The sequence below is a fragment of the Lepus europaeus genome, chromosome X (assembly GCF_033115175.1).
Source record: "Lepus europaeus isolate LE1 chromosome X, mLepTim1.pri, whole genome shotgun sequence".
In the NCBI taxonomy this organism is placed as follows: domain Eukaryota; kingdom Metazoa; phylum Chordata; class Mammalia; order Lagomorpha; family Leporidae; genus Lepus; species Lepus europaeus.
Genome location: NC_084850.1, coordinates 83510801 through 83528100, shown reverse-complemented (window position 1 = coordinate 83528100; position 17300 = coordinate 83510801). Strand labels below are relative to the sequence as shown.

General features: G+C 40.5%; 1 protein-coding gene across 3 annotated transcripts in view; it reads right to left on the bottom strand.

The window, feature by feature from the left end:
• HDAC8 (histone deacetylase 8) overlaps positions 1-17300 on the bottom strand; it is a 260842-nt gene that overhangs the window by 95788 nt on the left and 147754 nt on the right. The window contains exon 10 of one of the 3 annotated variants that reach the window (XM_062184563.1): positions 6374-6565. The exons of the other annotated variants lie outside the window; for them this stretch is intronic. Coding sequence (XP_062040547.1) covers positions 6389-6565 — 177 coding nt within the window. The 3' untranslated portion in view covers positions 6374-6388. Of the gene's footprint in view, positions 1-6373; positions 6566-17300 lie in introns of those variants that run through there. 3 annotated transcript variants of the gene reach the window in all.

Sequence of the window (17300 nt, the reverse complement as noted above, 5' to 3'; positions counted from 1 at the left end):
CAGAGTAGTGTATTCGGGATAGGATTTCTGTAAAATAGAGTTGGAGAAGTTGTGGTAAGAGAGTGGGTCATGGCTCAAATACCACAGACTCTCATTGTTCTGAGATTTAGTAGATTTTTTTTGAATGGATGTTTCTCCATTTGCTGTATGCCCTTAGGATAATTTCCAAAGACTTTAAATGATTTTTTAAAAGTAATTATCACCAGCCACATGAGTATTGTTGTTTTGGAGTAGGTTTTCAGAAGTCCTTATTCTACCACTCTGACAGTCTTTAACCCACCTTCTTTTACATTGGTTATGGAAACAGCGCCCTAACTGGTCTCCCTAGCTTCACACTTGCCCTTCTAAAGTCTGTTCTAACATGGCAGCCACAGTGATCACATTAAATGCAAGTCCAATTATGACTTCAGCATGCTCAAAACTTTCTCATGGCCTCCATTGTTTTCCCTCAGAGTAGAAAAAAAGTTCTTAAAATGATATACAAGGCTCTATACCTCTAGCTCTCTGTTACATCTTCAACATCATCACGTACTGTTCTTCCTCGCATTCATTCTGTTCCAGACACACTGTCTTCCTTGCTGTCTATCCAACAAGCCTGACACTCCCAGTACTGTCCTTGTATGGTTTTGGTATTAAGGTTATACTAGTCCCATAGAATGAACTGAGAAATGCTCCAGTTTTCCCCTCTACTCATTGGAAGAACTTTTATAATATTGGAATTAATTCTTCCATGACTACTTGCTAAAATAATCTAGACTTAATGTTCTTCTTGTGAAAATATTTTAAATTACTGACTGAATTTATTTAATAGCTATATAACTACTCATGCTTTCTAGTTCTTCTTGAATCCGTTTGGGTAGTTAACTTTTTCTAGGAATTTGTCCACTGGTCTACATTATACAATTTATTGATTATAAAGTTATTTTTGAAGTATTTCATTACTGAAATTTTAGCCTCTTAAATTTATAGAAAATATCCTCCTTTTCTAATAGTGTGTTTTTGCTTTATCTTATTTTCCTTGATCAGTATTTTCTCAGGTTTGTCAGTTAATCTTTTAAAATGACTAATAATTTTGATGATTTCCTGTATTTATCCTTTATCTTTTATTAATTTTTGCTCATGTCTATTAATCACTTCCTTGAATTTATTCGATTGTTCATTATCTATCTTAAGTTGAATGCTCAGCTCATTTACTTTCAGACTTTCTTTTTAGCGTAATAACTTAAGGTTATGGACATCCCTCTAAATACTACTTTAGGTGTAAGGTCCAAATTGATTTCTTTGTCTTTCCCAATTTCCACTGGAATGTCTTTGTCAACCAAAGGGTTATTTAAAACTGTTTTTAAGTTTCCAAAAGCTTATTTTAAAGAATAAGCTATATATTTGGATGTATTTATATAGTCTTATTTTGTGGTTTGTATTCCATTATTGCTATGTTTTCCTATGTGGTCCTTTTTGCTACTTTGTTGACTTCTTTTGAATTAATTGAGGTTTATTTTTCCTCATTCCATTTCCCCATTCTATTAGTTTGGAAGACATTCATTCTTTATTATATTCTTCTAGTGGCTACCCTTGAAATTTTAACATGCTTTTTTAATTTCATAAAATTTAGAGTTAATATATTTACCCTCTTCTCAAACAACATGGGGACCTTAGAATGCTTTGACTCTAATCCTTAACATCATGAGTTGCTATTGTGAAGTCTTAAAATTCTGTATTTTTTGTTTGTCTTCTTCTAATCCCATAAATTATAAACTAATAATATTACTCACACATTTAACTTTTTTTCCTGCTCAAAGTTCTTACTTGTATCTCAGAACTTGCTTTTTGTTGAAACTGGTAAACTTTAAATACTTTTATATCAAAATGCTTTTATTTTTCAAATTATTCTTCAAAGATAGCTTTACAGAACACATAATTCTGAGATGAAAATTATTTTCTCTCAAAGCTTTCAATATCGTATTGTAATCTGGCTTCCATTGTTGCTTCTCGAGAAAGCTATCATTCTAATTTTTGTTCTTTTGTTAATGATCTGTCTTTTCTCTAGCTTGTTTTAAGATTTTGCCTTTGTTGCTCTGTGGTCTGATTATTATGTAGTGTAGATATTAATTTCTTTTTATTTATCTTATCTGAAATTTCTTAGGCTTCCTAAATCTGCAGATTGTTGTTTTGGGAAAAATTAGAGAAATTTTTAAACCATGACTTTTCTGAATGTTTCTTTCTCCTTTTTATTTCCTTCTAGAACTTTAAAGAGATAAATGTTGGACCTTCTTGCTCTATCCTTCATGTCTCTTGAACAATTTTATTTCTTCCATTTCTTTGTATCCCTGTTCAGTAATCTGTGTGATTTTTTTCCAAACATCTCTCCCAGTTTATTAATTTCCTTTCAATTGATGTATGAACCTTCATTGGGGTTTTAATGTCAATTATTATGCTTTTTATCTCTAAAGTATTCTATTTAGTTCTTTGATATCCCAAATCATTTTTTTTGACAGGTAGACTGGACAGTGAGAGAGAGAGAGAGAGACAGAGAGAAAGGTCTTCCTTTGCCGTTGGTTCACCCTCCAATGGCCGCCGCGGCTGGCGCTCCGCACTGATCCGAAGGCAGGAGCCAGGTACTTCTCCTGGTCTCCCATGGGGTGCAGGGCCCAAGCACTTGGGCCATCCTCCACTGCCTTCCCGGGCCATAGCAGAGAGCTGGCCTGGAAGAGGGGCAACTGGGATAGAACCCAGCGCCCTGACTGGGACTAGAACCCGGTGTGCCGGCGCTGCAAGGCGGAGGATTAGCCTATTGAGCCACGGCGCCGGCCCCAAATCATTTTTAACAGTCTTTTTCTCTTTGTTTTGTACTCTTATTTCTTTAAATAAATTTAACATACCTATTTTATATTCTGTGTATAGTAATTTTCAACATCTAAAATCCTTGTGGGTCTGGTTATATTTTGCCTTTTTTTCCCTGTTGGCTTCTCCTTCCTGGCAGTTGGTTTTCTTGTGTGAATTGTGATTTTTGATTGTGAAATAATGTTTGCCAACTCTCTGTGGGATTTCCATGAGGTCTAGGGATATGGGTGCATTCTTCCATGAAAGATTTCTATTTGATTTTCTTTGGTATTGAAGCATTACAGACCTAGGTTCAATTTAAATTAAAATTCTTGGCTGTGGCTTTTTGGACAACTCACATTATATATATATATATATATATATATATATTTTTTTTTTTTTTTTTCAAGCTTCAAACCTAGTTGAAGGCTGGTGCCACAAAATCTCAGGGAGATTTTTGTTGATTTGTTTGTTTTTAATTCTAACCTAAAGTTAAAGCCTGGACAAAAAATTTTCCTTGCCAGCTGTCCCTTTCCCCTAGCCTTAGGCCTGTGCTGTCTAATCTAGTAACCATTAACCACTAACCACATGTGGCTATTAAGTTTAAATTTAAATTAAAATAAAAAAATAAGCTCTTTAGTTTCACTACCCACATTTCAGATGTTCAAAAGCCACATGTAACTAGTGGCTACTGTATTGGACAGTGCAGATACAGAACATTTCCATCATTACAGAAAACTTTATTGGACAGTATTGTTTAGAAAATCTGAAACTATGCCCCCAGGGTGTATGGTGGTTTTAGAGATAGCTACACCCTTGAAAGTATTTTTTGTCAATCTGTGTCTTTAAGTTTTCATTCAACAAGGACCATGTGATACATAGGAAAATGGCTCTTCAAAGATGTGCAAGTCCTAATCCCCAGAACTTGTAAACATGCTGTTTTATACAGTAAAAAAGACTTTGCACATATGACTAAATCAGGGATCCTGAGCTGGGAAAATTATCCTGGATTATATGGATGGGTTCAATGTAGTCATAAGAGTCCTCATAAGGGAAATCAGGAAGCAGGAAAGACAGTCGTCACCTCCCTGGTGATGTGCTGACAGAATGCAGAGGTGTGAGTGATGCACTTTGAAGATGGAGGAAGGGTCCAAGAGCCAACGAATGCAAGAGAAGCTGCAAAAATCAAGGAAACAGATTTTTCCCTAAAGCCTCTGGAAAAGTGGTCCTCTGAACCCATTTTAGACTTCTGACCTTCAGAACTGCAAGAGAATAAATTTGTCTTGCTCTAACCTACTAAATACATGATAATTCCTTATTAGTAGTAATAAGAAACTAATACAGAGCATACAAGGGGCCAGTCAAGAAAGATTTTGTTTCAATATACCAAAAACCTGTGGCTGGGGCTGGCATTGTGGTGTAGTGGGTGATGCTGCCATCTGTGATGTCGACATCCCACATGGGTTCTCCTTTGTGTCCCAGCTGCTCCACTTCTGATCCAGCTCACGGCTAATGGCCTAGGAAAAGCAGTGGAAGATGGCCCAAGAATTTGGACCCCTGCACCCACATGGGAACTTGCAAGAAGCTCCTGGTTCCTGGCTTTAGTCTGGCCCAGCTCTGGTCATTGCAGACATCTGGGGAATGAACCAATGGATGGAAGATCTCTGTCTCTCTCTGTCTTTTCCACCCTCTCTGTAACTCTGATTTTCAAATAAATCTTTAAAAAAATCCTGTGGTTGCCCAAAGGCACTGAGTTATCTTTCTTATATCTTCTCATTTCACCCTTTTTTATATTTCTCTTTGGCTCAGAGGGTCCAAGGCCCATGGCAGTCAGAAATCTTGGAACCTATACTTTCATCCATTTTTTTTTCAACACATATAAATATATACACTAGTCTCCCCTTTTCCATGGTTTCACATACTCATGGTAATCTGTCATCCAAAAATATTACTATAGCACAATGAGGAATTAAGCTATTAAGCAAGAGAGAGATCACATTTCCATAACTTATATTATAGCATATAGTTAGAACTATTTTATTCTATTTTATTTTATTGCTAGTTGTTGCTGTTAATCTCTTGCTATGCCTAATGTATAAATTAAACTTTATCATAGACATGTATATATAGACAAAACAGTATGCATACAATTCAATACTATCCTTGATTTCAGGCATCCACTGGGTGGTCTTGGAATGTATCCCACGTAGATAAGGGGACAGCACTGTACTGAGTGTTTATCATGCTCTAAAGAACTGTTCTAAGTGCTTAACAAACATCAGTGACTACCAGAGAAAAATTCTTGCCCTCCAGAACTTTGTCTTTCTAGCGGAGAAACAGAATTGATAATAAACATAATAAGTAAATTACACAGTTCCCAGAAGATGATTAATGATGTAGGGGAAAAAAAGAAAAAAGTGATTAGGAGTGGCTAGGAAAGGGAGGACTGGGCAGCTATAATACTAAATACAGTGAGTAGGGTAAGTCTCATTGAGGAATAGACAATTGAGCAATGAGTTGAATGAGGTGAGGGAGTCACTCATGTGAAAATATGGGCCAAATTTTTTTTTCTGAAGTTTATTTGAAAGGACAGAGAGAGAGAGAGAGAGAGAGAGAGCTTCTTTCTGCTGGTTCACTCCCCAAATGATTACAATGGCTGGGGCTGAGCCAGGCCAACACCAGGAGCTAGGAACTCCATCTTGGTCTCCCACATGAGTGGCAGGGACCCAAATACATGGGCCATCATCTACTGCTTTCACAGGCACATTAGCAGGGAGCTGGATTGGAAACAGATCAGCTGGGACTCAAACTGGCTTTCTGATATGGGATGGTGGTGTCATAAACAGCAGCATAACCTGCTGCGCCACAATGCTGGCAAATAGCCAATGTGATGGAGGACACAGTAGTAGGAAATGAGCTTAGATGAGTGATAGGAGCCAGATCACGGAGGGCTCTGAAAACCACTGCAAGGACTTAAGCTTGGTGTTGAGGAGGGCTCCAGATTTTTAAGGAATACAAAAGTACAATTAGCCTAACACTCAGAATGCATAGGAAGATATATAGCTACAAAAGAATGAATGAATTTCTAAATTCTGACCGGTGGTGAGCCAACTTTCTTCTAAACACCCTATTTTCACAACCATTTGCTTCTTGGACTTTTCTACTTGTATGAGCAGGCTTTGAAAAGTTCATGGAAATGTGTATTATGAGAAAAAATTCATGAATTTCATTTTTTGTACAAAAATAAAATATCTTTTAATTCCATTTTCTATGAACTTTTTGAAGTGCCTTCATATATCGGTGAGTCAAGCCCAAATTGGCCCATTCATAATCTTTTCCTTTCCTCCTCTTTTGTTCCCCATCCTAGTTAATGGTATCCCAACTTAGAAATCTTGATGTCATCTCCTGGTTCTCTTTCTCCCGCTCCACCATGTCAAACTAGACTCCCAACTCTCTCTGTGTTACTTTAGAGATATCATTTTTGCACCTTCACCTTGGTTCAAGTTCTCATGTCTGAGCAAACTATTGTAATAACCTCCATGATTCTTTTTTTAAAGATTTTATTTATTTATTTGAAAGACAGAGTTACATAGAGAAAGAGGTTTTCCATCCACTGGTTCACTCCCCAGTTGGCTGTAACGGCTGGAGCTGCGCCGATCTGAAGCCAGGAGCCAGGAGCTTCCTTCGGGTCTCCCACGTGGGTGCAGGCCCATTTTCTACTGCTTTCCCAGGTCATAGCAGAGAGCTGGATTGGAAGTGGAGCAGCCAGAACTTGAATCAGCAAGTATATGGGATGCCGGCACTGCAGGCGGCGCGGCTTTATTGCTACGCCACAGCGCTGGCCCCTCCATGATTCTAAAAACCTGTCTACCAATCTCACTGGTGTGGCCATGGTGCCAAAATTGATCAGGTTTCTCTTTTATAAACTTTTTAAAAATGTTTTGAGAATGAGAGAGAGAGAAAGAGGAAGAGAGATACATCTGCTTGTTACCCCAAATGCCTGCAAATTTCAGGGTTAGGGCAGGCTGAAGCTAGGATCCAGGAACTCAATTCAAGTCTCCCACATGGGTGTCAGGGTCCTAGTCACTTGAGCCATCACCTGCTGACTCCTGGATTTGCACAAGCAGGAAGCTGGAACCAGGAGCTGGAACTGGGACTAAAACCCAGGTACTCTGGTGTAGGATACAGGTGTCTTAACTGCTGTCTTAAGTGCTAGGTCAAGTTTTCCTTTTAGAGATCTTCACTGGCTTTCAGAATCTTGTCCCAATCTTTCCCTTGAGCCTCATTTCTCAATATGCTGCTTCTGCTCCATGCTCCAGTCACACTCATTACAATCCAAGCATATTATGTCCAATCATATGGACCTGAAAAACCAATACATTTTAGCTACAAATTCACATAACAACCGGTTTTGTCTTTCAGGAATGCCCTTATTCCTTTCTATAACTGGAAAAACACTTACACAGCCCTCAGTCCATTCAAATGCCACTTACTTTGCAAAGCCTTCCTTGACTCCGTCAATAGCATTTGTTGCTACTTTCGCATGTACCTCCATCATTTTGTGTATACAGTCCCCATAACACTCAATACAATGCATTATGATTGTCTGATCACAGATCTGTCTCTTTTATCATACTATAACCTCCTTGTGGGCGGGGACCAAGTCCTACTGATTTTTCATTCCCCATAGCTAACACAATGCCCATTCTAAAGGAGTTACTCAATACTTACTCGTTGAAATAAAGAATGACTGAAATGATTCAGGACAAATATCTGACTGTGCTAGTCAGGAAGGAACAAAAGAAGTGACAGAATTTCATGCAGGAGGTGCCTGGCCTTCTGGGAGGGGTAGCTCTGAATTTACTGAATTACAAAAGGCTAAAGATTGGCGGTGTGGGCTAGGTTACAAGGGGAGACAAGAGCAAACAGGAAGGGTTGGGTGAAGCTAGCTGAGGAAGTACTGTGAAGCCACTGCCCAAAGTCTAGATTGCCAATGGGATGAGTAGGGAGTTACTGGAGGGCTACTGGACACAACTGAAATGAAGCCACTAAAAGTGACCTGTGCTGTGAGGCTGGAAGGAGTCAGCAATGACAGCCAGAAGTGACCACAAAAACCCAGAGTGGACTGGGCATGGCGAGTAGAGGGGGGAGATTTAGGAAAGTGTGGAGAAGGAAGGGGTTGGCTTTGCTGAGTGATTCCATAGGAGAAGACACAAAAAGAGGGAGGAATTGTTGAAGATTATGAAGAGTAGGTGCAGAAAGAAAATGAGGTCGGTGGTTAGGAAATCAGCAGTTAATTATGGTACAAAAAATAACCTCTTACCAATTTGGCATCTCTGTGTCTTCCTTTCCTAAACAGTAAAGGGAAGAGGTTCCACACTCAAATGATCAGCAAATGTGTCAATTCTGCTTCACAAGTATCTCTCGAGTCACCCTCTTCATCTTCATTGCCAGCACCCGAGTCCAGGCCTGGAGCACTGCACTAGTGCTCCTGTACATCCTCCCTGTCCCTCTACATCCTCATCTCCTTACAACTGTTAGAATCATCTTTTGGAAATACCAATTAGATTATATTACTCCTCTGCTTAAAATTGTGGGTGTCTCACTGCACTTAGAGTCAGATCCATGCCCCTTTTCCCAGGCTACAAGACTCCCACGTGATGAGGCCCCTGCCTGTCTCTCTGTCCTCATCCCATCCCACTCTCCTCTCACTCAATACATTCTAGTCTCACTGGTATTCAAGAAATTACGTTTAGTTATGAGAGAGAGAGAAAGAGAGAACACTGCCATCCTCTGGTTCACTCCTCAAATGCACCCAATTGCTAGGGCTGGGTTGAGGCCAAAGATGGGACCTAGGAACTCAATCCAGGTCTCCCATGTGGGTGGCAGAGACCCAACCACTTGATCCATCACCTGATGCCTTCCAGTCTGCAGTAGTAGGGAGCTGCAACCAGGAGCCAGAAGTAGGGGTCTAACCCAGGTACACTGATGTGGGATGCAGGCATCTTAACTGGCATTGAAGTGATAGGCCTAACGCCTACCCCCACACTGGCATTTTTACTCTTCCATGAGCATGGGCAGCTCTTTCCTACCTTATCACATCCTGTTCCCTCTGCCTGGAACACAGCTCTTTGTCTAGCAAGGGTCTTCAGTCTCTTTAATTTCTGACCTAAATTTGACCCCTCAGAGACCCCATTCTTAACCTCTCTATCATCTGTTTATTTTCTCCTTAACATATATCACAATCTGTAACTATTTTATTGTGTGTTTATTGCTAATCTCACATTAGATTGCAATTCTAAAATGTAGGGACCATATGGCTACCATTGTCTCTCTAGTATCCAGCACACAGTGAGGGGTCAACGAGTTCTTGTGAGTACCTGAAGGAACCAGGCAATGCAAGCAGAGTCCACAAAAATGAGGTAGTGAAGAAAAAGGAAGAGATTACAAAAGAGTTCCATTGAATTTTGAGAACTGCCTATCTAGTTTCAGTCAGCTTGTAGTATAAAATAGTAACAGGAATTGCAGAGAGTAGCCAGAGGACTCAGGCTCCAAATCGGGGAGAATCACAGAACTGCAGCCTAATGAAATTCAGTCCAATTCACCAGAAATTTGTGGAGCGCTTATTATGTTGCCAGGCACTATGCTGGGCACGCTCTGTGGGGGATAGAAAGATGAATAAATTCATTTTTCAAGAGTTTATATTCAAGAAAGCAGAAATAGGAGATAAGGATGTACAAATGATAATAAAAGGCAGAATTTAATCAAACAAAGGGCCCTGGGGCTCAGAGGAAGGGGTTTAAGGAAGGCTTCAAGGAAATTTACTCTGACCCTGAAGTCAACAAACTCCAGTTCACAATGAAATACGAGCACAGACAGTCCCTTCTGCTTGTCCCCACAAAATACTATATGATAGCAAAATATTTTGAAAGATGACTTTTGAGGCATTGTGTTAGAAGGGAAACAACTAGGCTTGGGGGTTTTGGCTCTGCTAGTCATTATTTGGGAGCTCTTGGACAATTTGTTCACTGTGTTTTACAAATGGTTATTGATGGCTTACTGTGTATATATATATATATATATACTATATAGACTCTGTAATATATACTATTTTATTGAATCATTTCTCTTTCTAAGCTTCAGGGTTTCTTTTCACTACCTTTTAACATTCATTTTGTTGTATTTAAATTTTTATTTTATTTGAGCGGCGAGAGAGTGAGAGAGCTCCTATTTCCCGGTTCACTCCCCACATGACTGCAGCAGCCAGAGGTGGGGGAGGTGGGCAAATCTGAGAGCCCAGAATTCAATCCAGGTCTCCCACGTGAATGGCTCCTGTGATAGGCACCCACCCTATCACCTGAGACATTACTGTGGCTTCTTAGGGTCCCATTAGCAGGAAGTTGAAGTCAGGAGCTGGAGCCAGGAATTAAACTTATGCACTCTGATATGAGATGCAGGTGTCTTAATACCAAAAGTCTGCCTCTCCTTTTGAAATTTAGCATCCTAGATTTCTCCTTCCTAAAGAACTGGTGATGGGTACAGACTTGCAAGTATTCTTTTCCGCCTTCAGGTAGCACCCACGGTTCTGCATGAAAGCAATATACTGGCTTTTGATAATATCCTAAAGGGACTAGAATGCACTTTGACTATTTATGAGATTGGGGAAATGGATGAATAGGCTTAAGAAATGAAGCATAAATTTCCTTTTGGCATTGTTGGGTGAGCAAATTTTGAAGTGGTGAACAGTGGGTCCTGCCTGTCATGGTAACCAACCATACATTGGGAAATGGAGATTTTATTAAAATGTCAGGAAATGGCCACAATAGAATGTTACTAATAACGCTAAGATAAACTGTAATGTGGGAAACTGTAACATGACTGTCTTGAGGTAATGCTGTAAAGACAGATGCTTTAGGTGACCGGTAAAGTGAGAATGGGTGGGCAGGCAACAGAAAAAAATCTGTTAGTGTGTCTTCAGGAATGGCCATGGAGACTGCTGTCTCTTTCTAGACTCTGGATTCTTTGCTTCTTTAGAAAGAACTATTTCTAGTATGGAGAAGGGCAATTTATCAAGTTCCTATATTTAATTTTTAAAAAAAGATCTCTGGAAAATATCCAGTTCCTTTTGCTTTAATTATGTGTTCATCAAGCAGCCTTCTGGTCTGCAACTGCTTCCTTGGTTGGGCTAACCTGCCAACTAGGAAGGCCTTACACAGATGACAGGTGCCTTCTCTTGCCCAATATAATTGACTACTTTGAGGTCTGCTTTATGAATCTGTTTCTGTGCTTGGGCCCCTGCACCCATGTGGGAGACCCAGAAGAAGCTCCTGGCTCCTGGCTTTGGAGTTTCTGATCAGCCCAGCTGTGGTCATTGCAGCCATTTGGGGAGTAAACCAGTGGATGGAAGATCTCTCTCTCTCTCTCTCTCTCTCTCTCTCTCTCTCTCTAACTCTGCCTTTTAAATAAATAAATAAATATTTTAAAAAAGCATGTGCACACACATTATTCTATTATTTTATCTATTATACCTACTTAAGCTCATACTATTGGTAAAAATACATTCATTGAGCGGTGTCAGTGATACCAAAAAGTCAGTAACATTGTCAGTACATTGAAAAAAAATTTGTGATGGGACCTTGACAAAATAATTCAAACCAAGGAAACAAAGGTAGCCATAGTCCAGGCTATAGTAAGGTGACGCCAGAATTTGGAGATAGGCTTAGAATGATTGTGCAAGTGAAATGACACGAAGACATGTTTGTAGATGTGCTGCTGATGGAGACTTGGGAAATATCCAAGTGTAATCAAGGTGATCAAGGCAAGTCTGAAGAACTGGATGTACTAGAATAAAGTTGCAATCTAATCAGCTTTACTGTAAACTGAGTGAAGAATAATGTGTTACAGAAAGGTGGCCTGTGAGTTATTTGGGAAAAAAAAAAGAATTAGATAGTAAACATATGTTACTATTCGTCCAGCACCTCCCACCAACTGTGCAGAGCTTCGAGAAGGGATGGGGGAGGTGGGTATGTCCTTTTGTGCAGCAGGCGGAGATCGGACGGAGTCGGAGCCAGGTAGACCCTGCATATGACGGACACAAATACTATAGCCCCACACGATCTAGAAGCAGACTTCTCTATGCGTGAGCTTCACCCTTTCAATTCCTTCACTCTGACTGTGTGCTTATCAAGTAACTTTCTGACTTACTATTTCAATTTCCCGGGTTATTTGATCCTGGGGGGAAATGCCCTTAGAGGAGATAAGGCTAATGTGTGGTTAACTCACAGGCATATCTTCCACTGTAAATTAATATAACTGCAATATATTTATATGGCTCTTCCCTCTGATTCTTTCTATTGCGTAAACTTTCAAATTTACAGAAAAGCTGCAACAACAGTACAATGAATTTCCACTTACTCTTAAATGAAATTTACCAATTTGTTGATGGCTATCCAAACTGCTCTAGCACTATTTATTGAAAAGGCTGTCTTTCTGTTATTGAATTGCTTTTGGATCTTCGTCAAAAATCAGCTGGCCGTATTGTGTGGGTCTATTTCTGGGATCTCTATTCCTTTGATGTGCCTATTCCTTTGCCAATACCTCACAGTTTTGATTACTGTAGCTATGTATTAAGGCTGAAAATTGGTAGAGTGATTCCACCTACTTTATCCTTAGTTTACAAAATTGTTTTTGCTATTTTTGTTCCTTTGTTTTCAAACATTAATTTTACTATTTTTTTTTTTGACAGGCAGAGTGGATAGTGAGAGAGAGAGAGTCAGAGAGAAAGGTCTTCCTTTTTGCCGTTGGTTCACCCTCCAATGGCCGCTGCGGCCGGCGCTTCTCGCTGATCCGAAGCCAGGAGCCAGGTGCTTCTCCTGGTCTCCCATGCGGGTGTAGGGCCCAAGGACTTGGGCCATCCTCCACTGCCTTCCCGGGCCATAGCAAAGAGCTGGCCTGGAAGAGGGGCAACCGGGATAGAATCCGGCGCCCTGACCGGGACTAGAACCCGGTGTGCTGGTGCCGCAAGGCGGAGGATTAGCCTGTTAAGCCACAGCGCCGGCCTAATTTTACTATTATCTTGTCTATATCTTCAAAAATGCATGCTGAGACTTTGATACCAATTGTGTTAGACCTATATATAAAATTGGAGAGCATTGACATGTTTATTATGCTAAGTTTCAATCCATGAACACAGTATATCTCTCCATGTAATTAGATCTTTTATTCTTTTCTTCAATTTTCTGCAGTTTTCAGCATCCAAGTCCAGTGTGTGTTTTCTGAGATTTACACCTAAGTATTTCACTTTTCAAAAACCAATTATAATTGTATTTTTCAATTTTGTTTTTCATGTGTTCATTGAAAGTACATAGAAATATGTTCACTGATAGTATACTGAAAAAATTTTTTTGATGTTGACATTTTATCTTGTGACCTTGCTAAACTAATTTATCAATCTTAGGAAGCTTTTGTAGATTTCTTGAGATTTTCTATGTATACAGTCATATCATTTACAAATAGGGAGTTTCATTTCTTCCTTTCTCTTTTGTATGCTTCTGAGATGCTGCCCATTGTGTCTTTCAAATATGCAAAGCTGAGAGAGAAGGGATAGTGGTCTGTTTTTCTTTTTTTGTACTGTCTCTGTCTGGTTTTGGTATCAGGATAATACCGGCTTCATAAAGGGAGTTGGGAGTTGCTTCCTCTTCTGCTTTCTGGAAGATCATGCGGAATTATAAATTCTTCTTTAAATGTTTGGTAGAATCCATCCAGGCTTGAGGAATTCTTGGGGAGTTTTAAAATTACAAATTCAATTTCCTTAACAGATGTAGGGCTATTCAAATTATTTCACATTGGTGAGTTTTCGTCATGTGTGGTTTTGGGGGAATTAGCCAAGTTTATGCATATAGAGGAGTTTGTTGTATTCCATTAATATTCTTTTGATGTCTGCAAGGGCTGTGGTGACATTTCATTTCATCCCATCCCTGATACTTGTAATTTGTGTCCTCTATGTTTTTTCTTTGCCAGTCTTGCTAGAAATTTGTCAATTTTATTGACGTTTTCAGAGGACCACCTTTTTGTTCACTGAGTTTCTCTATTTTCATTCCAATTTCAATTTTATTCATTTTTGTTCTTTGTTATTTCCTTCCTTTTATTATTTTATTATTCTTTATTATTTTCCTTCCTTCTTCTTTCTCTAGCTTGTTAAGGTAGCAGCTTAAATTATTGATTTGAGACTATCCTCTTTTTAAAATTAAGGACCTAATGTTATAAAATTCCCTCTCAATCCTGTTTTAGCTGTGTTGCACAAATTTTAATATGTTGTATATTCATTTGAATTCAGTTTAGTGCATTTCTTTTTTTAAAAATTTATTTATTTATTTGAGTGGAAAAGTTACAGAGAGAGAGAGAGAGAGAGAGAGAGAGAGAATGAAAGGCCTTCCATCTGCTGGTTCACTTCCCAAAATGCCAGAGCTGAGCCAATCCAAAGCCAGGAGCCAGGAGGGTGCAGGGGCCCAAGGACTTGGGCCATCTTCTACTGCTTTCCCAGGCCATAGCAGAGAGCTAGATCAGAAGTGGAGCAGCCAGGACTTGAACCGGCTCCCATGTGGAATGCTGGTGCTGCAGGACGCTTAATCCACTATGCCACAGCGCTGGCCCCTGAATTCAGTTTAGCGTATTTCTAAAATTTCTTCGAGAGTTCCTTTTTGACCTATGGATTATTTAGGTGGGTCTTCTTCAGTTTCCAAGTGTTTGGAGATCATTTTATTATTTTTTATTTACTGATTTTCTGTTTGATTCCATTTTTGTCAGAGAGTTATACCTCATATGATTTCCTTCTTCTAAAGTTACTTGCTTGATGGACTATAACATGGTTAATCTTTACTTAAAAATTTTTACTTATTTTTATATTATTGTGATGAAGTATTTAAAACATAAAATATGCCCTTTTAATCATCTTAAGTATACAATTAAGTGGCATTAACTACATTCAAAGCACAGTGCACTATCACCACTATCTATTTACAAAAGGTTTTTTTTTTATCACCTCACACAGAAATTCTGTACCCATTAGGTATTATGCTCCAATCTCCCCTTCTCCAGCCCCTGATAACCTGTAATCTACTTTTTGTCTCTATGAATTTGCCTATTGTAGACATTTCATAGAAGTGCAATCATACATTACTTGTCCTTTTGTGTCTGGTTTATTTCACTTAGCATGTTTTCAAGGCCTCTCCCTGTTGCAGCAAGGATCAGAACTTCATCCCTTTTTAAGTCCAAATAGTACTTCATTGTTATGTATATACAACGCTTTGTTTATCCATTCATGTGTTGATGGACATTTGGATTGTTTCCACTTTTTGGCTCTTGTGAATAATGCTGCTGTGAATATTGGCATTTGAGTCACTGTTTTCAATTCTTTTGGGTATATAACTAGGAGTGGAATTTCTGGGTCATATGGTATTAAATAACTTTTTGAGGAACTGCCAAACTGTTTTCAATGTGGCTGTACAATTTTACATTCCCACCAACAATGCACCAGGGTTCCAATTTCTCCCTGTCCTCACTAACATTTGTTAATTTTCACTTTTTAGAATACTCTCTGTAAATATATTAACTTCCACATGTAAGAAAAAAAAAGTGATATTTGTCTTCCTGTGCGTGGCTTATTTCACTTGGCATAATAGTGTCTACTTCCATCTATTTTATTGCAAATGTCAGGATTTCATTCTTTTTAATGGCCAAGTAATATGCCATCATGTATATATACCACATTTTCTTTTTCTTTTTTTTTCCCCTACTTCATCCATTTTTGCCAAGGCCCGCTATGCCCTCTTCAGTTCTGTTATCAATTATTTGGCCAAATCCAGACCCTATCAGCAGTAAAGGGCCCTCCTCCTCCTGGGGAGGGTGGAGCGCAGCGACCAGCACACAGCAGGCACGGGATGAACACTGTCCAGCTCATACCACTTGGCTAATTCCCGGGAGCTCTCTCTTCCCTGGCCTCCGTGTGCATCATCACTCCAGGTCAAAACGCCCTTCTGCTTGAGCTTCTGCTCCTTCAGATTCCAGCTGGGCTGCCCCGCCATGGCCATGGCAGGCGGGGCCCTGGAAGCATCTTTGATATGCTCGTCTCTAGCTTAGTGTCCGTGTGCTGGGAGCCCTGGCACAGGAAGCACGCTGGATGCGGGTGCCACTCTGGGCTGCTGGCAAGCCGCTTTCTGCACATGAAAATATGTTGAAGCCGCCTGGGCCTCCTTCTCTGCCACCTCTGCAACTTCATCATCCCCATCTTCGTCTTCCAGACCTCCTTCCTCTTCCTCAGCTTCTCAGTTCGCGTTGCTCTGTTCAAAGACTCAGGCCATTGCTGAGGCCGGTGGGACTCTGGCTAAGGAAGCCAGGGCAAGGCTGCCAGATGGCCTCCCGGGTGTGGCCAGCGGGAGAGCTGGCTGTGCCACCAGCTCCTGTGCATACAACACCTGGGCTTCTCTTATCTGCTGTCCCTGCTGTTGTCAGGCATCCATCTGCTGAGGAGCCAGGTGTGGCGGCGGCGGCTGCTGCAGTGGCTCCATTCTGCCTTCCAGCTTCACCCACACCCTGGCATGGCTCTGAGCTGGGCACAGCCCAGCAGGCACATTGGCTCTAAATCTTAAGCTGTGCTGAGTGCCTGGGCCCACGTCCACCGTGGTGGACGTGACTGCTCAGGCTCCTCCGCAGCCAGAGCACCGCATTTTCTTTATTCAAGTCATCAGTTCACTTGATGGACATGTAGGTTGATTCCATATCTTTACTATTGTGAATTGGGTGGCTATAAACATAAGATATAGGTATCTATTTTGTATGTTGGTTTTGACAAACATGCTAAAAACATTCCCTAGGGAAGAGATACTCTCTTCAACAAATGGTGCTGGGAAAATTGTATTTCCACATATAGAAGTTTGAAACAAGGGGGCCGGCGCCACGGCTCACTTGGCTAATCCTCCACCTGCGGTGCTGGCATCCCATATGGGCGCCGGGTTCTAGTCCCGGCTACTCCTCTTCCAGTCCAGCTCTCTGCTGTGGCCCGGGAAGGCAGTGGAGGATGGCCCAAGTATTTGGGCGTCTGTACCCGCATGGGAGACCAGGAAGAAGCACCTGGCTCCTGGCTTCGGATCGGTGCAGCACAGCCGCCATGGTGGCCATTTGGGAGGTGAACCAACAGAAGGAAGACCTTTCTCTCTGTCTCTCTCTCTCTCACTGTCTAACTCTGTCTGTCAAATAAATAAATAAATAAAATAAGTTTGAAACAATACCCCTACTTTATACCCTATACAAAAATCAACTTGAAATGGGGGCTAGCATTGTGGCATAGTGGGTAAAGCTGTCACCTGCTATGCCAGCTTCCTATGGGTGCCAGTTTGCATCTAGGCTGCTGCACTTCAAACCCAGCTCCCTGTTAGTGGCCTAGGAAAAGCAGCAGAGGATGGTCCAAGTGCTTGGGCCCCTGC